Raw genomic sequence first — 21,073 nt, forward strand, 5'->3', positions numbered from 1 at the left:
GTACTTCCTTAAGCTGGTTTTTGTCAAAATTTTCTATTTTTTTGTTTTGCTCCAGAAGGTTTCCAAAGTCATGCCCAAACTGTAAGTGACGCTAGTCGACGTGTATTTTAGTACTTAGTATGCTTTATTTCATAATTACATTGAGTTACACAAAGATGTATAAAACAAAAATAAAATGAAATGACGTCACAAAAACATTACCCACACAAAAAAGAACTACCCCAATCTTATGTGCCTAACTAAAATAATCCTGAAGACTATATGGTTCGAGATCTATAAGAAACGTTTTTAATTTTCTTTTAAACATTTTTTCTACAGTAATTTTCTTAATATCATTTAATTTATTATAACATTTGATGCCCATATAATATACACCTTTTTCAAACAATGCTAGCCTATGTTTCGGATAAGGAATGTCACTTGTGCGAGTAGGATAATTGTGATTGACATTTGATACAAATTCAGCTTGGTTTTTAAAAACGAACATAACTATTTCATATATGTATAAAGCGTAAACAGTAAGCAGTCTTTTAAACTTAAATACTCCTCGGCAAGATTGTAATGGTGACATATTATAAATTATTCTTAATATTCGCTTTTGAGTAACGAAAATGTTTTGAGCTTTAAAGTTTATTCCCCAAAAAATAATACCATATTTCATTGCTCCTTCGAAATTCGCAAAGTAGAGTGTTCTCTTGGCTGCGTCATCCAGATATTTAGAGACTACACGAATACAGTAGCAAACTTTATTAAGTTTATTATTAAGATATTCAATATGATGAGACCAGTCTAAAAATTCATCAATATAAATTCCCAGAAACTTGGTTTTGTCAGATATCTCAAACTGACTGTCACAAACAACAATAGACTCAGGCTTAGTGATTCTATTTAATTTAGTTCTAAACAGCATACTGCTGGTTTTAGATTTGTTTAAAAGTAATTTATTTATTTCAAACCAAGAACTTGCTAACGAGAATAGCTCATCTGCATTTGCATTCAGTTCACCCATATCTGATCCCCCACCAGTAAGTTTGTGTCGTCAGCATATTCAGTTAAAGAATATTTTGGATGAACTACTTGATAGTTTAGATCGTTTAGATACACTATAAATAAAAAAATAAAAGTATTAAATGTTATAATTGCGGTACTTAAGGTGTTAATACAGAAATAAAACTTTCAGATTTTTTGCTTGTTGCAAAACATAATTAACTATTTTCAATGCTAAAATTACCCAGGAATCTCGAGTGACGACCCCCAAGGCGTTCTCTGTTTGGAGCCACCTAGTGAAAGTGCCCCAGCAAAAGGAAGGTCGATCATGACTGTAAGTAGGATTGAAGATGATACCACAGGGACTGACTTTCCGTACAGTCACGTGACCTTTTCTTCTTTTAAATTATGGTATGTAACGCAAATGCCAGGGGTCTTCTTTAAAAGTTGCTTAAAAAAATTGTAATACCAAAAAAGCAATCTTCAGTCCGGATCTGAACTTTTATTGTTGAAAACAACACATCCTTCTTCCTTTTGTTTATGAAGGGGATCAATTTAATCGCTTTAGATTTGCTGTAGAATGCGGATCACGCTGGGAGGATAAGGATCAGTTTTTTTCACGTAATTGCCGGATAATAACACTCCTAACCTTTCGGAATGAGTTGAGGTAAAGCGTGGGAGGCCTCCCAAACCGTCTAACTAGACAGTTACATAAATCTAATAACCCTTAAATAATTTGCATGATGCGAAACGTGAAACGCTATGAACACAAAACAAAGTCAGCTAATACAGATGACTTAGGAAATGGAAGTAGGTAACCGTTTTACTCTCACGATTACACTTTTATTATTCGTCGGTTACGTCGTCGTTTTGCAGACGTCCCGGTGACCTATTGGATAGGCGAAAGTTGGTGTTTCAAAGAGGAAACACCATTTCGTGTTGAATCGATCAAGATCGGTGTAATAGAAATTTGCAATAAAGTGTAGGGGTTTTACCACTACCAAAACAAAATACAAGTAGTAGTAGTCTCTTAGAGAATGAGCTTATAGAGAAGAAGAAAATTAGATTTTGTAAAAAACAATCTAATATAACTAACAGACATAACAAAACATAAGAACTTATAATACAAAGGTCTTAAAAAAGGTCAAAAAAGTCTAATTTTTAACACCAGTGATTTATTGACAAATTATTTTTAAAAAAATTGAATGCCTACCGAGATAAACTATTCTTGAGGTGTGTTTATTGTTAATGTACCATTCAACCCACTAATAGATTGCGTATTTGGTAAACAACTTTTACCATTGTAACGGTAAGATAAATAATTATTGGACTTCTGTGCGAGTTCCTTATTATTACGTCGTGTGGGTGGATGGTACCATGTTAGAAGAGAAATAAATCGCAAAACCAGTCAGGTTTTTCTTGGTAAAGTGGATTTGTTAATAATTTTTTCAAGGTTGTTGCAACTTATCCAGTAAAGAACTGAAGAAGATACCTAAGATGTCAGATCATAATGTTGACCTTTTGAAAGTGTTAGCAATGAGCAATTATCCCACAATATTTTATTCAGAGAATTGTCAAAACAGTATTTATTAACCAACACAAAATAAGAAACAAAATCATTAAGTAAAGTGTTTCTCTAATGTATTTGTTATGTAAAGGGTCTGAAACAGGGACAAATTTTCAAAACTGCTATTACCAAATAAAATGCTACTTTTGTATCCAACAAACATATACAGGATACGCAAAGTGTGAAACAAAACTCCTAAACTAATTAAAACACCATAATACAACAAAAAAAAACTGTATCCTTTTTAGCATTGGTCGTGACTGAAGCAGAAGAACATCCTTGTGACCCCCTACTCGAGCCGTTGAGGACACGATGCCGTATATCCTTTCACTAGGTCTTCACCAGATGCATCTTCTTTTGTATTAGTCTTCGTTCTTCACCAGTCAATGACTAGTCACAATGCAGTGTGTTAGTGTGTTCATAATTTTGGGTGAGTACTAGTGGGTGGTTTTGTTGTGCCGTTAAGGGTGAGCGCTATTAACCTTATGTAAGGGATGTTGAAAATGAAAAACTAATTAGACAATTAAATTGTGGGGAAACAATGGTGGTTGGTTTAATTTGATTTTTGAGTGAGAAGCTTATTGTTTCGGGTTAAATTAGTCTGGTTCATGGTCGAACTTGAATGAGGTAAACAATTACAGGAAAATACTGTAAATATTCTTACTTTTTTAACCAATTACAGAATTCTTAATCAAGTGTCCTAAATTGATCACCAGGCTAAAACATGTTTGACAACACCTTTAAATTTAATTAAGTCCAAACTGTCTTATTGATGATCGATTAAAACAGTTCTAAAAAAACCTGTAGTTGGATGTAATAGGCTGTAAAATGTTTAATTAACTATCCTAAACTGATCAATAAAATGTAAATAGTGCTACCATTTGTATTAAATTGATCATTTAATTGTAGATGTTGTAAGTGCCCTAAATTGTTCATTGAGTGGCAAAAACTGAGAGACTGTATGTGCTAACTATTTTAAAGCAATCTTTATACTACAAAGTTATAATTTCTTCAAACATTTTTTTTATTGTAGAACATTCTAACCATTTATTAAACTTTGAAGGCACTTGTGGACAGTTTAGAACATTCTAAACATTGTTAAACAATTTTGGACATGAAAATATTTTTAGAATACGCTGCTAGACAGCTTTAAACATTTCAAAATAATTTTTGAGGTATCTAATCATTTTTAGTAACTAAGAACATTTTTGAACTGTTTAGAACATTTGTAGAACTTTTCCAACATGTTTAGATCGTTTAAAACATTTGAAAACATTTTTAGAAGTTTCTAAGTTTTGCTAGAACTGCTTAAATGCACAAAAAAAGTAAAATTAAGGAGATATAAATTTTATCATCGTCAAACAGAAGTTGTGTTGATATAATTGAGTTGGTTAATTGCCTAGAAATGATAGAAAACTAACATATTTGAAATGCTAAACATATTTTAAAAAAGAATTACGTTTTATCAGCGTCAGAAAGAAGAATATGATGAAATAATTGATCTGGCTGATTGCCCAGAAATGTTGATAGAAGATTAACTGATTGATTTCAAAAACCAGGTTCTGCATAGAAAAGACCGAACTAAAAAATTCAATGAAGAATAAGTGTAGCACTATTCTGGAATCTAGAACTCACTTTTACGTTTACTTATATTATCCAACGTTGCAATTTTGGTAATTAAGTATCAAAAATTTGACAACATATCAGGAAAACGTGGTTTCTAATGTTATTTTTTGGTAATGTCAGCAAAATAGAAGCAATATCAATAGTGCATTAATTAGCTAGAAGATTTTAAAATAAACAACTTTAAAACTTGTAAAAGCACTCACAATACTCTTCACTGCATCAATTCATCAATAATGTCAAATTATTATGCAAATTCTTCCTATTTTATTAAAAAATTCGTGATTCATTTTACAGATGTTATCGCATTCCGAAGAGCATCATCGCATAATAAAAGATGATTTCTCAATTGCATAATCTTAGTTTAACGTAAATGTTGTATTGGTGTCACTATACGTTGTTACATCACGGTCCATCTGCAGATTCCTGCACGATTAGTTGATTTAATGTAGGCCTAAGGCTCTGTCTGCACGACCCTTAGTTAATTAGGTATATAAGTGCTTAACCGAGTGTAAAACTGTTTATGATTTTTCGTGAAACTGAAGCAAATTGAATAGAGGTGTAATTACAGAAGTAACAAAGAACGGCCTTGTCGTAGCCGGTAATTTATGCCCCTCTGTTTATGTGTTTGTTTCTTCAGATTAAATGGACGCTCTTCACTGAGCGCCGGTTTAGTCAGAGGAGCAATTATCACTTTGAAAATTGCAGGATCGCGATTATCTCGTAATCGAGCGTAATTTTGTCAAATTTTCCGCTTTTTGGTTTTGAGAACAATGGCACTCTGTTACATCAATATTTGCATATTCTAAGAAATTGGAAAGTAATTGCAGACAGGTGTTAATGGTTAACAAATTGATTTCAGGAATTTGGGCAGGATGGTCTTGCGAGGCGGTATTCCTCAACCATCGGCCTTTCCCCACTTACAGCTTGGAGAATATGCCAAGTACAGGATTTAGTTGCAGACAAAAAATTTTGGGAGGTTATTATGCTGATCCGGATACAGAATGTCAAATGTTTCACGTTTGTGTTAAAGTTGCTGGAGTCGGAGTATGATTCAATAAAAAAAAAATAGATTTTTTTCTATTAACTGTTTTTAAAATTTAGGTTCAAGACTTCCGTTTTCTCTGTCCTAACGGAACTGCTTTCGATCAGGATCACCAAATTTGCGCTGACTGGGAAGACGTAGATTGTGATCCGTCCACCCTGTACTATTCCAGTGACAACTTTGATTTATACAGAGTGGGGTCAGGTAAGCTATCTTTACCTTCACTGAATTATGATTAAAATTAACGCACTTGTAATAGCTGGATTATGTGACCGCGTCTCATTAACATTTCAGCCGGTTAGGTTACCCGACAGTTATCTGGTAATTTTTCGCAAGAACGTTGGATACAAATACGACCTTTAGCATCCTACAACTTTCACTTTTTCATTGCTATAACCGCGCGTATAACGATCTCGCATTACACGGTTCATCATCAACCATATCTCACCATACCATCCACGGCCTACCGACATTATGCACGACTCGTTTCCTGTTAAGACTTTAATTGATTATGTCAGTAATAATTTTGTGCACTTTTTAAGGAACCAAAATCGTATTTTTGTGAGGGATAAGGAGCAAATCGTGGGTCTTCAACCTTGTTCTGTCATATCGTGACTAAAACATCAACAATGATTGCTCATCACTCTTTTGCGATTTCCATATATGGTCATGGTGGCAATAAACGAACATCCTTATTAGATTAATATGTACGAATTGTCCAGAAAGTCATGATGCCATAAATCAAAGGCCCATAAAAGTCTAAATTCTCAATACAATATTTTGCAAAAAAAAAATATGTCAAGATTCGGAAAATAACTATAAAACTGTTTGCTAAAAAATAAGCTGGGTAAACATACCAACCTTACATACGTTACAATGACGAAAACCTTAGCATCAACTAAACTATAAACGATATGCAAACGTCTAAAATCTGAATACGTTTATGCGAATCTGATTGTTTCAAAAAATAAAACAATCCGTTAAGAAACCATATTTTCCTGTCTAAATTACGCAAAAACCCAGTTTCATTACACATACTTGAATTCATTGTTCTTCTGCATATTATTATGTTTTACGAGACGAGCATTTTCAATTTTATCCGCAACAATATGAGATAAGTTCACCGAGATTAGATTGTTTTTTTTTATTGGACTAGTTTCGTCAATATATTATACCACGTATTTCTTAAATCCTATTTTATACATTATTGTATAACTAACGTTAATTAATTGTTAGCAGGTTTCGAGTCCAAGGCTCACAAATACGGGGAGGATGAAGAAACTTTCGCTTTGCAAAGAGCTGAAACTGGAGATGCTAGAATCAACCGAGAACCTCAAACCCAAGTGGTTAATCAGCAGAAAGATTACCAAAAGCCCCAGCCCAGAAGGAATTTGAACAACCAACAATCTAATCAGGAGAAAGACATTTTCAAGACATCCAGTTCTTCCAACTTTTTCAACAACAGGAACAACGGCAAAGAGAATGATGAAGACTATGATGATAATGTTAATGTGAACCAAAACAGAGACTATGAACAAAGAAGAAAAACTGCTAGGAAACCACAAAGAAAACCGGAACCTAACTACCCTAAAACTCAAGAACCACAGCAAACGAGTCAAACTAGAAGGCCTAACCAAAGGCCCACAGGATTTGTGAATAACTTTGCCGGAAGCAGTTACAACCCAACTACTTCACGCCCAACTACCACAACCACTACCACTCAATCACCTCCAATTCAAGTACAACAAACCAGAACTAGACTTCAAAGGCCAGTCAACACCCAGAGTAGCAACTCACCAACCCCCACTTACACCATCAGCACTCCAGCTCCTTTCAGGCAAAGTCCTAAAAATACTGGACAGTACTACACAACAAGTTCCACAGAAAACTACCCACAACCTCGTCAAACCAGCTATGACATACCAAAAATCACTAAACAACAAACAGAAAACTATCCATCAAACAACCCGCAATATTCCAAATCAACCACCCCATTCGTAAACCCACAGTACAACACGGCGTTTGACAAGAAGCCAACAACCTACAAAAAGCAGGACTACAAGCCCACTACTTTCTCTCCAAACGCCAAACCATTCAGTTTCTCCAAGACCCAAAATACTCAGCAGACTTTCAACAGTTTCCCTACCACATTAGCCCCTAGGACACAACAAGCCTACACGCAAATTGCCCAACAAACTAACACTTACAACACTCAAAACCCCACTTTTAGTCAGCAAAACTACAACAGTCCAAGCAGTACCACTCAAAAAACTTCAAGCTACAGTCAGTACACTCCTACAGTACCAAAAATCACCTCCACAACTCCTGTAAGCAGATCAAACAGATTTGACGAAACTCAATATGATGATGGCTCCTACAACCCCAAGTATGACTACAACGGCGGAGGTGAGGAGGAGTTTTTGAAGGCTGCCCACAGCCAAAACATTGCCAGCAGCCGGAATGAGTTGCTGCGAACCCAACAAAAACAACAACAACAATCGACCACCACCCAGAGAACCACTCACAGAACCCACGAAATTCCGACCAGATCGTACAACCATCAAACCAAACCTACAGAAAACTACCCAAAAACAACGCAAAAAACCACAACCACTCAAAAACCAAGCAAACCGGCTAGTACGAAAAAAGAAAAATACGTCAGCTACGATTATGCCTATTATGACAATTTAGGGCCGGAACCCGACTACCAGATAGACACAGAAATCAAAAAGGAGGCCAGAAAAAATTAAATTAAGAAAAAGAGAGTTAATAAACGTTTAGCAGTAAGTTATTTATAGCTGTTTTATTTTTATCTGTGTAAAAAGGAAATTAAAGAGATTTGTTGCGGTCAAGTTGTAAGTTTGTACATATTATTTTTTTGTATGAAGAAAGTACTGTTAAATAATGTAATATAAGTGTTAAAAAATTGTCTATTTGTTTAGTGTCTGAGCATAAGAGGGAAACTCGTTTTTGGTAATACAGGACTTTAGGCAAATTTCGTTAAAAGATTGGTAGAGTAGAATTCTTAAGGCTGGAAAAAAAGAAATACAATACTTATTTTGCTTGCTAGGAGTAAGAATAAAACAACAATGGGCCTATCCCACATATCATAAATTTTTGTTTTAATGACTGGAATCGAAAGAATAGGATCAAAAAACTAATTTTTCATATTCTTGAAGAAAAAATTATGGTCGTAAATGTTCCTACATTAGTTTGAATTTGTCCCTTAAATTTAAAAGATCTGTTTTGGCGCCCATGTGACGTACGTAATTCTTGGCGATTTTATTGGCTGTTGCACGCCAACTGTTTCACTTCTTGTCGCTGATTGGTTGATAGTGTAGTACGTCACCGGCGGCGGGCGTTTTAAACATGAGATGATAATGTAGTTTTTATCATAATTTTTTTTCTATTTAGACTTAATATTTTTGAAAACAAAAAAATACGGGTATAATATTTTCAATCCGTCTTTGAAGTTATGAAATAAAAAAAATTGTGGGACAGGCCCATTGGATACTTTATAGAAGTTGCAAAGTTTTTCACTTAAATAGTCTGAAAACTACTAGTTTACCAGGAAAAAAGGGTTTTCCAGGTTCATTAGAGCTTTATAGTGCCTTATCTAAGTGTCTAGGTCATCCAAAACGAAATACTTAGCTTTCTCTGTAAAACTTTTAAATATCTGAAGTTAAAACTAAACTGAGACCGGATGAAGAGGCTTGCAGTTTTCTTTAAGTTTTGGTTGATAAGGAACTTCTTTACGTTCAAACCTTAACTACTATAATCCTCAACAAGTCACAATTAAATAGTGGTTAATAGACTAGGAAAGTAAACTTTTTGTTTTTAATTAAGAATTTTTTAAAAAAGTTTTATTAAATTTGTGCTAATATTAGCTAACTTTATGTTGTGACAATAAGCCAGCAGAATTAGTTGAATTCACCAGTTATCCTGAATTTATTTACCTACAAGCAGGTGAATGCGCTCTTTAGCAAGCCACCAAGTGTAGCGATAAACGAAGTTAAAAACCAACAAAAACAAACTAATAATCATAACAAAGGCACTTTATTAATTATATTAATAATCTATGAGTATTTATAACACGTTCACAAAGAGGCATCATTATCCTTAAATGCATCGTAAACCTTAGAATATCTACAAAATTACAGAAGTTACAAAGGCGATTGGCTAACTTAGGAAAATTCATCTAAGAAACAGTAAATATCACGGATATTTACTGTGCATAGAACTACAGGATGTCCTCGAAGTGAAATACTTATTTGCTAAAATAAGGTTTATCCAGAATTTGTTTTTATGATTAAACCCGAAATTAAAATACATACATAAATACTTTTTTTAAATGTATTTTAATCTCAAGGGAACTGTGTAATATCGATTTTACTAAACTAATAGTTATAGTTAATGACAGTTAACGTATTATATACAAGTATGTAAATTATGTACCTACTGTGCGATTATTCATTAGTTAATTAGACCATAACATTTTGAGACCTTCGTCGTATTTTATACTTTAAAATACACTGTTTTGTCATGAAAAAAGTTTCAGAATTGGTACATTTGTGGAAACAAATTTGAAGTTTTGACTTGTGTTGTAAAACATGAACATTTTAGTAACTAGTCCACTTCGAGTACACCCTGTATATTGAAACAAAAATGCTACTCAACCTCGATACCGATATTATTTACACTTGGGCGGTTTCACTTTTGTACAAATCAACTTTTCCTCGTCAAAATAGGTTTTATGGTCGCACACATACTTCAAATCCAACAACTGATTTTTACTGTACCCGTGGGTGCAGTAATGAAACAGTCTGCAGTCCCTAGGGTCCGCGTAGAACTTGTTCGTCTCCTTCCCGAAACAGTTAAACACGTAATTTTTGCCCACTTTCGTTGCACGCCCTTGGCTTTGCTTTGACAGTGGCGTCGTGTGCAACAATACTTTAGTAATTTGTCCTCTCGTTTTGGTGGGCAGGACACTTTTGAGCAATGGAGCCTCGGTGACGTTTTCCGAATTCAGTTGGGCCCTGGTCGTTAATTCAGTGTTGAATCTATGTCGGCCAATTCTCTGACTGTGATTAGGCCTTCTTCGTAGAGGGCGTCTTCTTGAAGTGGTGGAAGGAGAGAGGGTTGTGGTTTCTAAAATTATTTCCTCCAGGTGACTCGAGTTCAGTTGAGGGTTTTGGGTTTCTTCTAGAAGCCTAACAGTAGTAGGCATTATGGTGGTAGTTTCAATTGTACTACTAGTAGTTGTATCACTAGTAGTTGGTGCAGGTTCAGTTGTAGTGGCTGGAGGATCAGTTGTAGTTGATACACCTGCACTAGTTTGTGTTACAAATCGAAACTCGGTTGAAGTTGGTTTTTCTGAAGTCACTTCAATGGATGGAACTATCAATGTTGTCGCAGGACTGACCGTGGTTTGAACGTCATCTTCTGTGGTTGACGAGAAAATCAAACTGTTCACATTAATGGCATCTTCAGGACTTAACACTCCAACAGGTAATGAAATTGATTTTTCAATTTCAACTTCAAAAGATTCTGTGGTGGTGGTAGCAACTGTTGTGGTGGTGTCCAACTCTGCTTCGGTTGTAACTTGGGTTGTGGTTGTTGATGCAACTTCATCAGTCAATTCTGGTACGACAAAGATATCGTCATAAAAACTGTGGTCGGTTGTTAAAGTAGTGCTACTCTCTGTGGTCTCCAACCCAACCGGTAATGTTGTATTCTCTAAGGCCGTGGTAGTACCAAAACTTTGCAGAGCCTCAAAACTAACAATAGGTGTTGTAGCTGTTGTATCATCCATTGCGCTCAAAGTCTTTTGCAGCCTTTGCAACTTATCAAGCAACTTTTCTGTTACCTTAGTCGAATTATCTTTATGAGGAATCGCAGTCACAAAGTACGGCATTTGGTTCTCCGTTAAAGGTTCGTATGAGGTTTTAGGGAGATCTGTAGTAGGGGAGGAATAGATCATTTCATTGTCAGTTTCAGCAAAGTATTTCAATAGTTTTACTAAATATAAAGGATCATTACGTTGGGATGTTGTTGGTGACGATGTGGCGGTTTCTGTACTCTCATTCTCTAATGCTGTAGTAACTGAAACAGTCGAAGTGGCTTCTGTACTTTTGGTAGTTTCACTAATGAGGGCTGGTTCAGTTGTTGTGCTAGTACTAGAAATAAACCGTGAGCGTCCTCGGTTTCGGCGCTTTTTACCCTCATCAGTACTAGATGAAATTTGATTGATTTGGTTAGAGGTATAGCTGGCTTCCTGAAAGTTGTCGGGGTACTTTTGTCTACCTCTTCCTCTTCGTCTTGGAGTTGCTATTGTTGTGGTTGAAGTACCCACTTCTTCCCGAACTTCCGATAAAACATTAATTTCCGTGTGTCGTTCTTTTTCAGTTACATTAATTGAGGAAGGAGTGTGCGGTTGTAACATGTCGGAAAGTTGCTTATTAACATTGACATGCTTGTAGAGCTCTAAAGCTGCCAAAGGATCAACAAAACTGGAACTTCTGCCTGAAAGTCCTTCGTAATTGTCATCAATGTAATCATCCGGATTGAAAGTTTTTTCAGTGCTGGTATCCATTCTTTCTTCCATCACACTTTCCCGGACAGGTTCAGTAACAACCACCAGTTCAGGTGTCGAAAATTCCAATTTACTTCCCATTGAACTAGGTGGAGTCTCTAGGAATGTGGTTTTTTTCAAAGTTTCGGTGCTGGTTACCTCTTCAGAACTGCTCAAAAACAATTCCTCACTGTCCAACTTGGGGGTGGTTACATTTACTGGAGGTGACAGTTCATCATTGATTTCCCGTATTAAGTCAGTAGATATTGGACTAGTGGCCGGAGTCATTGTGGCCGTAGCTTGATGACTTTGGTACCACTTGAATAGGAATTTCAGCACCTCCACAGCTTCTTTCTCGCTTTTGATCACTTCAAAAGGGCTTTTCTCTTCATCTATGCTGCGTTTTCGTCGTTTAACTTTGGGAACGTCACGGTAGAATGGGTCGAGATCCCCCAGAGTGACATCATCTTTATAGTCATCTTCAACAAGTTCAGTTTCTCCAATAGTTCCTAGAGAGTAGTTCAGTCTCCGTCCGCTAGCGTCACTTACACTTGCACTAGCACTGATGATGATTCTTGGAGGTGAGGGATGTTGGTCTTTAGTGTATCTTTTGTGGTCCACATGATGATGAAGGCTGAAAGGAGCTGGTGAACTGAATGTTAACGGTGGAATGGTTGGTAGTATAGGAATCTGCACTCGTTCTGGGGTTTTCTCACTTCTGTAGTGTTGAGTGTTTGGTGTTTTCAGGGAATGGATATACAAAGTTCTAGTTGTAGTAGAGTGACTAGGATCGTTTTTAGCCGTTGAAGAATGATAGTGGGGCTGGAGATACTGATTGGCACTGTGTGGGAAGCTCTGGCTATGCCGAAAACTATTGGTCTGGATCAAAAATTGTTGTTGTCGCGGATGCTCTGTACTGCGAAAGTCGTCTTCGGAGAAATCAAATTGCACGTCACTACTGATTTGCGGCCTATACACTGTAGTTTGTGGTGAAGTGTTTGTAGCACTTAAATGTGGTGGTGTCCTTTGATCACCCACTTTAACTTTATTAGAGTCACTATTAAAGTTTACATGTTGTGGCTGTAAGTAGTGATTAGTCCTTATATCTGGTGGAGCTCCACCAGGATTTAAACTGATGTTGATCTCTTCTGGATTAAATCGAATATCCGGTGAGTTCACTGGAAAATGATGACCCGAAAGCGTCGTCACCACAGGCCGAGACGTAGTGAAGTAGTGGGATGGTTGCGTTGATAATTTTGTCGTTGTGGTCGTTGAAGTAGTGGTCGATGATTTGGCAGCAGGTGCTTCAGTTTCTGCAGGAACATCCGGTGTTTCTGGAAGTTGTGTTAAAATTGTGACTGTTTGAAATAATAGCGACTTACCTTCAGCGTTAGGTGCAGAATTTTGGTACAGCTCTAAATTGAGACTGTAGAATTGTTCCGATTTTGAACAGTCCACTTCGTCGATCCTCTCGCAAACTCTGGTTTCCTGTGTACAGAAATATTGCATATTTTCCAAGTTAATTTACGTAATTCTAGTACAAACCTGATCGAAGACGGTACCGTTCAGGCATAAAAATCGAATGTCCATGCTTTCACCCGCCTGTCCTTTAGTGCAGACGTGAAACATTTGACAGTTGGTCTCGATGTCCGCGTAGTATCCCCCTATGACTTTGCCGTGGCACGTGAAGTTGGTATCGGGCAGATTATCAAAGTCCAAAAACTATTCCCCAATAAAAAAAAACAAACCACGATTACTTTCCTAGAAGATTGCTCAAAACGCAAGATTAATTGCGTGTGGTGTTTGATGGTGTGAAATAGTAAAATTTAAATTGCTGATGTTGATCTAGATCGAATTTTAAATGATGGAAATCGGTTTTTATTTGAATACGATTAGAGTTTCAGGAGCTATTGTTAGTGCAAGTGGAGCACAAAATTCAAACAATACAATCGTCCAATTAAAGTGGAGAAATTTTATCTGTTTGAGGTTTTATATATTTCATTTATAATTTTTTTAATAATTGAGATTATTTCCAATGTGATATAAAGATACACTTAATCTAACTGACAATGTTACTTAATTTAATCAGCAAATAAAATTATTGATAGTTGTGTACGTATTAAAAATTTTCAATGGTCTTGACAACAACAGCTTATTTTTAACTTCAAACCGATGCAATAAGCAAATTTAATACCACGTCTTATCTTTTTTATCACTTTATCAGGCAAAATGCAATCTAATAAAGTAGGAACAGTTTTGCAATAGGTTTACAAGATTACTTAAAACTAGTTGTGTTTTATATGCCAACTTCTAATTAACCGGTAAGTCCTCACAACTCATTACAAGTTAACAGGTTAGGGTTAGTAACGAAAGAATGAAATGAAATTTAAGATTTTCTTCAAATGGAGTCAAACGAGTTCGAGTTCCCTTCAATAGGAATCGATTTGGGAACTACATGCTCAGGCGTATCCGTGTATCAAAATGGCAAATGCGAAATGATCCCAAATAAAGAAGGCAGCTATTTAACGGAATCTTATGTTTATTATGATATCGACAGCCCCCAGGTGTTTGTTGGCAGCACTGCTATAGATAAGGGAGTAGCACATATTACCAACTGCATTTTTGGTAAGTTACTACTGCTTCATTTTTACTTCATTTGAAGATATTGTTTTTCCTTTCTGTCTTTTGGTTTCTCAAGTTTATCATTCCTCTTAATCATCAACGTTCTTTGTAGATGTGAAACGTATTATTGGTAGACAATACAAAGACGCGTACGTGCAACAACTAATCAATTCCAAACAGTATCCATTCAAAATAATCAATGGTGAAGATGGCAAAGCTGTGGTGGAGGTGACGTACAACAAACTGATCAGCCAAAGATCACCAGAACAAATAAGTGCCGAGATACTGAAGTACTTGAAGGAATGTGCAGAAGAATATCTCATGACCGAAGTATTCAACGCCGTGATTTCGGTACCAGCTTATTTTAGTAATGCCCAAAGACATGCGACCAAAATTGCTGCAAAACTGGCCGGTTTAAAAGTATTGAAACTCATAACCGAACCTGTAGCGGCTGCTATACATTACACTAAAAACCGACCAGAAGAAGGTAATACCAGTTTGGTGTTTGATTTTGGTGGGGGTACTTTAGACGTGTCTATTATCAATGTGGATGGAAAAAATTTCAAAGTTGTAGCCGTGGAAGGTGACAGCTTTTTAGGTGGAAGGGATTTCGATAATATCCTGGTGGAGCACTTTAAGTCAATGGTTAAAACCAACTTTGATGAATCTTTGCTGAACGATCGGCTAATCCGAAGACTGAAAGAGTCTTCAGTTAAAATCAAGAAAAAACTTTCAACCTGTTCCAGCTACTCCATAACATTGGAATTAATTGCCAACGGAGAAGAACACATCCTGGACCTATCTTTAACAAAAAAAGAGTTTGAAGAACTGGCAGAGAATTTATTTATTAAAGTAAAACACTTAGTGGAAAAGTGTTTGGCGGAATCAAAACTGGAAAAATACGACATATCTAGTGTAATTCTGGTTGGCGGATCAACGAGGATCCTGAAAATACGAGAGATACTTTCTGACATGTTTGGTAAGAGAAAAATACGCACTGACATAAATGCTGACCAGGCAGTGGCTTTAGGAGCTGGAATTCAAGCTGAAGCTTTAAAGATTAACGTTAGCGATTTGGAAAAGTATAAAATCACAGAAGTAACACCTTTGTCGTTAGGAATTTGCCTTTATGGTGGTCTGATGGATGTGCTTATCAAAAAAAACTCTCCTCTTCCTATTGTGTCTGAACCAGTCAGTTACTGTACCCACGAGAACAACCAAACCACTGTAAACATCAATTTATTTGAAGGAGAGAGGAAAATCTGTGAATATAACAATTTCCTAGGAACAATAACAGTGGCAGATATACCTCTAGGAAAGGCTGGTAAAGTAGGTTTTGAACTAACATTTGCTTTGAACGAGGATGGTATTTTAACAGCCACAGCCAAAGAAACAACTACCTTAAAACAGGAAACTTTGGTAGTTTCTATAGGTAACTTCAGCTTGTGTGATTATCAAATCAAACAAGCCATAGATAATTCGGATAAATGCCGGAAGGAAGACGAAATGTTTGACAGATTTGTAAAGTACAAGTACAAACCACAATTAATTTGCAATACCATTCTATACGAAGTGGACAATATACCAGCAGAAGCCGATAAGTTGTTTGTTAAAATAAAGTGCAAGGAGTTTCAGAAAATTATGAGCAAGCTTCGCTACACCGAGTTGGACAGGTTGAAAAACGAATTTGAGTTATTTCAAAAGTCTATTAGAAATATCGTGGACGGGTATATAGATATAGACTTTGCTATGTACACTAAGCCTAAAAGACCGGCAATCATTCATCAGTGTTCCCAAGACATTCCGGATGAATCAGAAACGGCCAGCAATGGTGGAAGTAGTAGTTCGTTGAAAAACAATAATAGTTTTAGATTATTTCAACGATTCATACCCAAAAAAAAGTAATCAAATAGAGATATTATATGAAACAATGTTTTATTGTGTTGTGATTTGATGGATGACTCAATTATTTAAAAAACGTTACTAATCTAACTTGAATTTCGTGAATCAGCAAATAAAATTATTGATAATTCTGTACGTATTAAAAATTTTCAATGGTCTTGACAACAGCAGCTTATTTTTAACCTTAAACCGATGCAACAAGCAAATTTAATACCACGTCTTATCTTTTTTATCACTTTATCAGGCAAAATGCAATCAAATAAAGTAGGCACAGTTTTGCAATAGGTTTACAAGATTACTTAAAACTAGTTGTGTTTTATATGCCAACTTCTAATTAACTGGTAAGTCCCCACAACTCATTACAAGTTAACAGGTTAGGGTTAGTAACGAAAGTAAATTTAAGATTTTCTTCAAATGGATTCAAACGGGTCCGAGTTTCCTTCAATAGGAATCGATTTGGGAACTACATGCTCAGGCGTATCCGTGTATCAAAATGGAAAATGCGAAATGATCCCAAATAAAGAAGGCAGCTATTTAACGGAATCTTATGTTTATTATGATATCGACAGCCCTCAGGTGTTTGTTGGCAGCACTGCTATAGATAAGGGAGTAGCACATATTACCAACTGCATTTTTGGTAAGTTACTACTGCTTCATTTTTACTTGATTTGAAGATACTGTTTTTCCTTTCTGTCTTTTGGTTTCTCAAGTTTATCATTCCTCTTTATCATCAACGTTCTTTGTAGATGTGAAACGTATTATTGGTAGACAATACAAAGACGCGTACGTGCAACAACTAATCAATTCCAAACAATATCCATTCAAAATAATCAATGGTGAAGATGACAAAGCTGTGGTGGAGGTGACCTACAACAAACTGATCAGCCAAAGATCACCAGAACAAATAAGTGCCGAGATACTGAAGTACTTGAAGGAATGTGCGGAAGAATACCTCATGACCGAAGTATTCAACGCCGTGATTTCGGTACCAGCTTATTTTAGTAATGCCCAAAGACAGGCGACCAAAATTGCTGCAAAACTGGCCGGTTTAAAAGTATTGAAACTCATAACCGAACCTGTAGCGGCTGCTATACATTACACTAGTAACCGACCAGAAGAAGGTAATACCAGTTTGGTGTTTGATTTTGGTGGGGGTACTTTAGACGTGTCTATTATCAATGTGGATGGAAAAAATTTCAAAGTTGTAGCCGTGGAAGGTGACAGCTTTTTAGGTGGAAGGGATTTCGATAATATCCTGGTGGAGCACTTTAAGTCAATGGTTAAAACCAACTTTGATGAATCTTTGCTGAACGATCGGCTAATCCGAAGACTGAAAGAATCTTCAGTTAAAATCAAGAAAAAACTTACAAGCTGTTCCAGCTACTCCATAACATTGGAATTAATTGCCAACGGAGAAGAACACATCCTGGACCTATCTTTAACAAAAAAAGAGTTTGAAGAACTGGCAGAGAATTTATTTATTAAAGTAAAACACTTAGTGGAAAAGTGTTTGGCGGAATCAAAACTGGAAAAATACGACATATCTAGTGTAATTCTGGTTGGCGGATCAACGAGGATCCTGAAAATTCGAGAGATACTTTCTGACATGTTTGGCAAGAGAAAAATACGCACTGACATAAATGCTGACCAGGCAGTGGCTTTAGGAGCTGGAATTCAAGCTGAAGCTTTAAAGATTAACGTTAGCGATTTGGAAAAGTATAAAATCACAGAAGTAACACCTTTGTCGTTAGGAATTTGCCTTTATGGTGGTCTGATGGATGTGCTTATCAAAAAAAACTCTCCTCTTCCTATTGTGTCTGAACCAGTTAGTTACTTTACCCATGAGAACAACCAAACCACTGCACTATTCTCTTTATATGAAGGAGAGAGGAAAATCTGTGAATATAACAATTTCCTAGGAAGATTAACAGTGGTAGATATACCTCCAGGAAGGGCTGGTAAAGTGGGTTTTGTACTAACATTTGCTTTGAACGAGGATGGTATTTTAACAGCCACAGCCAAAGAAACAACTACCTTAAAACAGGAAACTTTGGTAGTTTCTATAGGTAACTTCAGCTTGTGTGATTATCAAATCAAACAAGCCATAGATAATTCGGATAAATGCCGGGAGGAAGACGAAATGTTTGAGACATTTGTAAAGTACAAGTACAAACCACAATTTATTTGCAATACCATTCTATACGAAGTGGACAATATACCAGCAGAAGCCGATAAGTTGTTTGTTAAAATAAAGTGCAAGGAGTTTCAGAAAATTATGAGCAAGCTTCGCTACACTGAGTTGGACAGGTTGAAAAACGAATTTGAGTTATTTGGAAAGTCTATTAAAAATATCGTGGATGGGTATATAGATATAGACTTTGCTATGTACACTAAGCCTAAAAGACCGGCAATCATTCATCAGTGTTCCCAAGACATTCCGGATGAATCAGAAACGGCCAGCAATGGTGGAAGTAGTAGTTCATTGAAAAACAATAAAAGTTTTAGATTATTTCAACGATTCATACCCAAAAAAAAGTAATCAAATAGAGATATTATATGAAACAATGTTTTATTGTGTTCTGATTTGATGGATGACTCAATTATTTAGAAAACGTTTCTAATCTAACTTGAATTTCGTTTTAAAAGTTGATATATGAATATAAATTAATCTGATCATCAAGTTGGGACAATTTGAGTGTTAAACATTTTTTCTTGACTTATTCTTATTCTATCTCTATGACTTATTATAAGCTTAATGGCTACGTCGATTAATTATCGTTAATTGTACATGTAAAATAGAAATATAAAACTTACGTCTCTCGTATCTTTAATATAAATAATTTCGACAATAACTATAATTAACCTAATTGTTTACTTTAATATCAAAGAAAGATCGCGTTATTAGTGTCACAAAATCGTTACGCAAACTAATACCGCGTTAAATATGGACCCCCTGCCTTAATGCTGGCAAATACTAGTGTTTCGAATCTTGTTTGATAAATTATACAAAATAATAAATTACACCTGCGCCAGATGGAAGATAAAACGCTTTCCGCTATTGCGAATTATTCTATAACTACATTTGGTGTTGAAAGTTGGTTAATAACATAATAGGGGCAATTACAATTTTGCTTCGACTCGCTTGAACTGCCGTTACATCAATACATTTTTTATTAATGATTGTTAAGGTCTCCCAAACAGATTTTCTTGTCATTGCAGATTAGATTAACGACTCTCTTCCCACATCAAAATGGGCAATCCGTTTCGCAAAAAACCCACTCCCATCGAAATACCTCAACTCTGAATAACAATTTGATTTGAATTAATTCTATGCATGCTCAGTTATAAGGTCAATTGCACATTTATGAACGATTCGGTCATATGCCAATTTTATTGTTTTTACAACAATACCTTCACTGTTGCCGTTATGTCATTCGGTCAATCCCATCCAAACAAATTACCTTAAGAGGGGCATTTAAAGGAAAAGTAAAAATCTCTACCACCCATCGTAAATTTCATCTCGGGCGGATTTCCTGGTTCTCATCACAATTGCGAAACTGCTAATTATTTTTAAGAGGGACCCACGTGCAATTTGGCGCTATTGTTAATTGAGGCAATATATTATTACGTTGAAAAAAAAAAAGGATAATGTAATAAAAACTTTGCAATTTAGTCGTCGTTGAACGATTTATGGGAAAAGTTTCATTTTAGAAACCCTCACTTTCAATTGTTTCATTAAGCCCAAGTTACGTAAGTATGCTAATTTGTTTGTTTAACGAGTTAAGTTTGGTTTAATTTACACTCGATTAATGAGAGATTTCAAATATGGGTTCATTAACTGAAAACATTTAGTGTGAAATGTTTTGGTCACTAAGTTCCGTTTAAGTTAAGCAACTTCCTGAACATTCACACAATTTAACACCTACAAGAATGTTTTTTCTGTCAATTTTGCGGTTGTACAAAATGAGACGATTAGTTACGGTTTAGGTCAACGGACTATTTAAAATTAATAAATCAAGTATTTAAAAGTTAAAGAGATCAGAATTTAGGTTTGTTTACCACATTTTGGCAAGGTTGGTTGTCGGTTCGTTCGGAAATTAAAAAGTTCACTATTTTAAATAGGACATCCTGTATATTACGTCTTTCGATTTAGATTGTTAAGCATACAGTTCAAGAGGTTGAAACAGAAAACAAGGAAAACACTGACAACGTTCAGAGGGTCTTTTAACATTTAACGAACAATATTTTTCTTTTGCCTCTAAGCCTCTTGAGGATAACATAACCCTAGAGCCATAGCAATCGCTATAGCATTTTGTAGTATTTTTATTGCTCCATAAGAGTTCCAATGCACAGCAAAGGGTATATTTACACCAAAGGACCTGAAATTAGGTGAAATAACCCACTTTGAACCTTTCGAAAATTCGAAAAATGCCATTTTTTGTCAAAAATTGCAAATTTTTTTTTGCTCCAAATGGGTTCCAATTTACAGCAAAGGGTGTATTTATAACTAAAAACCTTAAATTAGGTGAAATAAGCACAAAAAAAGCATTTTAAAATTTTTCATTTTTCAAAAAAATTGAAAGAATGGGGGGGTATTAGGGGTCTTTTTTGACTACTTTTTGAGATTCAGTATCTCGGTAAAATGAAGAGCTAGAGGGGCGAGCTTTGGCTCATTTTATAGTATTTTTTAATCTCTTTCTAATGGCAGTTTAGCAAAATTTATAGGAGTTCAAATAAAAAAGTTACAACCTTTCAA

The 21,073-nt window shown here is 35.6% G+C and overlaps 4 protein-coding genes across 6 annotated transcripts in view; 3 read left to right on the forward strand and 1 right to left on the reverse strand.

The window, feature by feature from the left end:
• The first annotated feature begins 2,832 nt into the window (after nt 1-2,832).
• LOC145728055 (uncharacterized) lies at nt 2,833-8,151 on the forward strand. Of its 2 annotated transcripts, none has more exons than XM_081977995.1 (4): nt 2,833-2,984; nt 5,040-5,224; nt 5,282-5,426; nt 6,459-8,151. In XM_081977995.1, exons 1-4 carry the CDS (start codon nt 2,954-2,956, stop codon nt 7,970-7,972), a joined length of 1,875 nt encoding a protein of 624 aa, XP_081834121.1. In that variant the 5' UTR covers nt 2,833-2,953; the 3' UTR covers nt 7,973-8,151. The 2 variants fall into 2 exon arrangements, with proteins under 2 accessions (XP_081834121.1, XP_081834122.1); XM_081977996.1 differs by having other exon boundaries at nt 6,462-8,151.
• Nucleotides 8,152-9,259: 1,108 nt separating this feature from the next.
• LOC145727507 (uncharacterized) overlaps nt 9,260-21,073 on the reverse strand; it is a 37,583-nt gene continuing 25,769 nt past the window's right edge. For both annotated transcript variants that reach the window (XM_081977100.1, XM_081977101.1), the window contains 3 exons: nt 13,339-13,515; nt 13,176-13,281; nt 9,260-13,127 (listed from right to left, as the gene is read on the reverse strand). In XM_081977100.1, coding sequence (XP_081833226.1) covers nt 9,913-13,127; nt 13,176-13,281; nt 13,339-13,515 — 3,498 coding nt within the window. In that variant the 3' untranslated portion in view covers nt 9,260-9,912. The remainder of the gene's footprint in view (nt 13,128-13,175; nt 13,282-13,338; nt 13,516-21,073) is intronic.
• On the forward strand, nt 13,958-16,482 carry LOC145727509 (chaperone protein DnaK-like). The gene is made up of 3 exons (XM_081977103.1): nt 13,958-14,114; nt 14,185-14,418; nt 14,528-16,482. Exons 2-3 carry the CDS (start codon nt 14,196-14,198, stop codon nt 16,318-16,320), a joined length of 2,016 nt encoding a protein of 671 aa, XP_081833229.1. The 5' UTR covers nt 13,958-14,114; nt 14,185-14,195; the 3' UTR covers nt 16,321-16,482.
• On the forward strand, nt 16,516-19,141 carry LOC145727508 (heat shock 70 kDa protein cognate 2-like). Its single transcript, XM_081977102.1, has 3 exons — nt 16,516-16,658; nt 16,721-16,954; nt 17,064-19,141. Exons 2-3 carry the CDS (start codon nt 16,732-16,734, stop codon nt 18,854-18,856), a joined length of 2,016 nt encoding a protein of 671 aa, XP_081833228.1. The 5' UTR covers nt 16,516-16,658; nt 16,721-16,731; the 3' UTR covers nt 18,857-19,141.

This window comes from Ips typographus, linkage group LG4 (genome assembly GCF_016097725.1).
Source record: "Ips typographus isolate SLU linkage group LG4, UJ_Ityp_2.0, whole genome shotgun sequence".
Lineage (NCBI taxonomy): Eukaryota > Metazoa > Arthropoda > Insecta > Coleoptera > Curculionidae > Ips > Ips typographus.

Coding starts and splice junctions, on each gene's coding strand:
- LOC145728055 (XM_081977995.1), top strand. CDS start 2,954: ATGCAGTGTGTTAGTGTGTTCATAATTTTGG. Junction 2,985..5,039: donor TAGTGTGTTCATAATTTTGG/GTGAGTACTAGT, acceptor AATTGATTTCAG/GAATTTGGGCAGGATGGTCT. Junction 5,225..5,281: donor TTAAAGTTGCTGGAGTCGGA/GTATGATTCAAT, acceptor TTTAAAATTTAG/GTTCAAGACTTCCGTTTTCT.
- LOC145727509 (XM_081977103.1), top strand. CDS start 14,196: ATGGAGTCAAACGAGTTCGAGTTCCCTTCAATAGGAATCGATTTGGGA. Junction 14,419..14,527: donor TATTACCAACTGCATTTTTG/GTAAGTTACTAC, acceptor CGTTCTTTGTAG/ATGTGAAACGTATTATTGGT.
- LOC145727508 (XM_081977102.1), top strand. CDS start 16,732: ATGGATTCAAACGGGTCCGAGTTTCCTTCAATAGGAATCGATTTGGGA. Junction 16,955..17,063: donor TATTACCAACTGCATTTTTG/GTAAGTTACTAC, acceptor CGTTCTTTGTAG/ATGTGAAACGTATTATTGGT.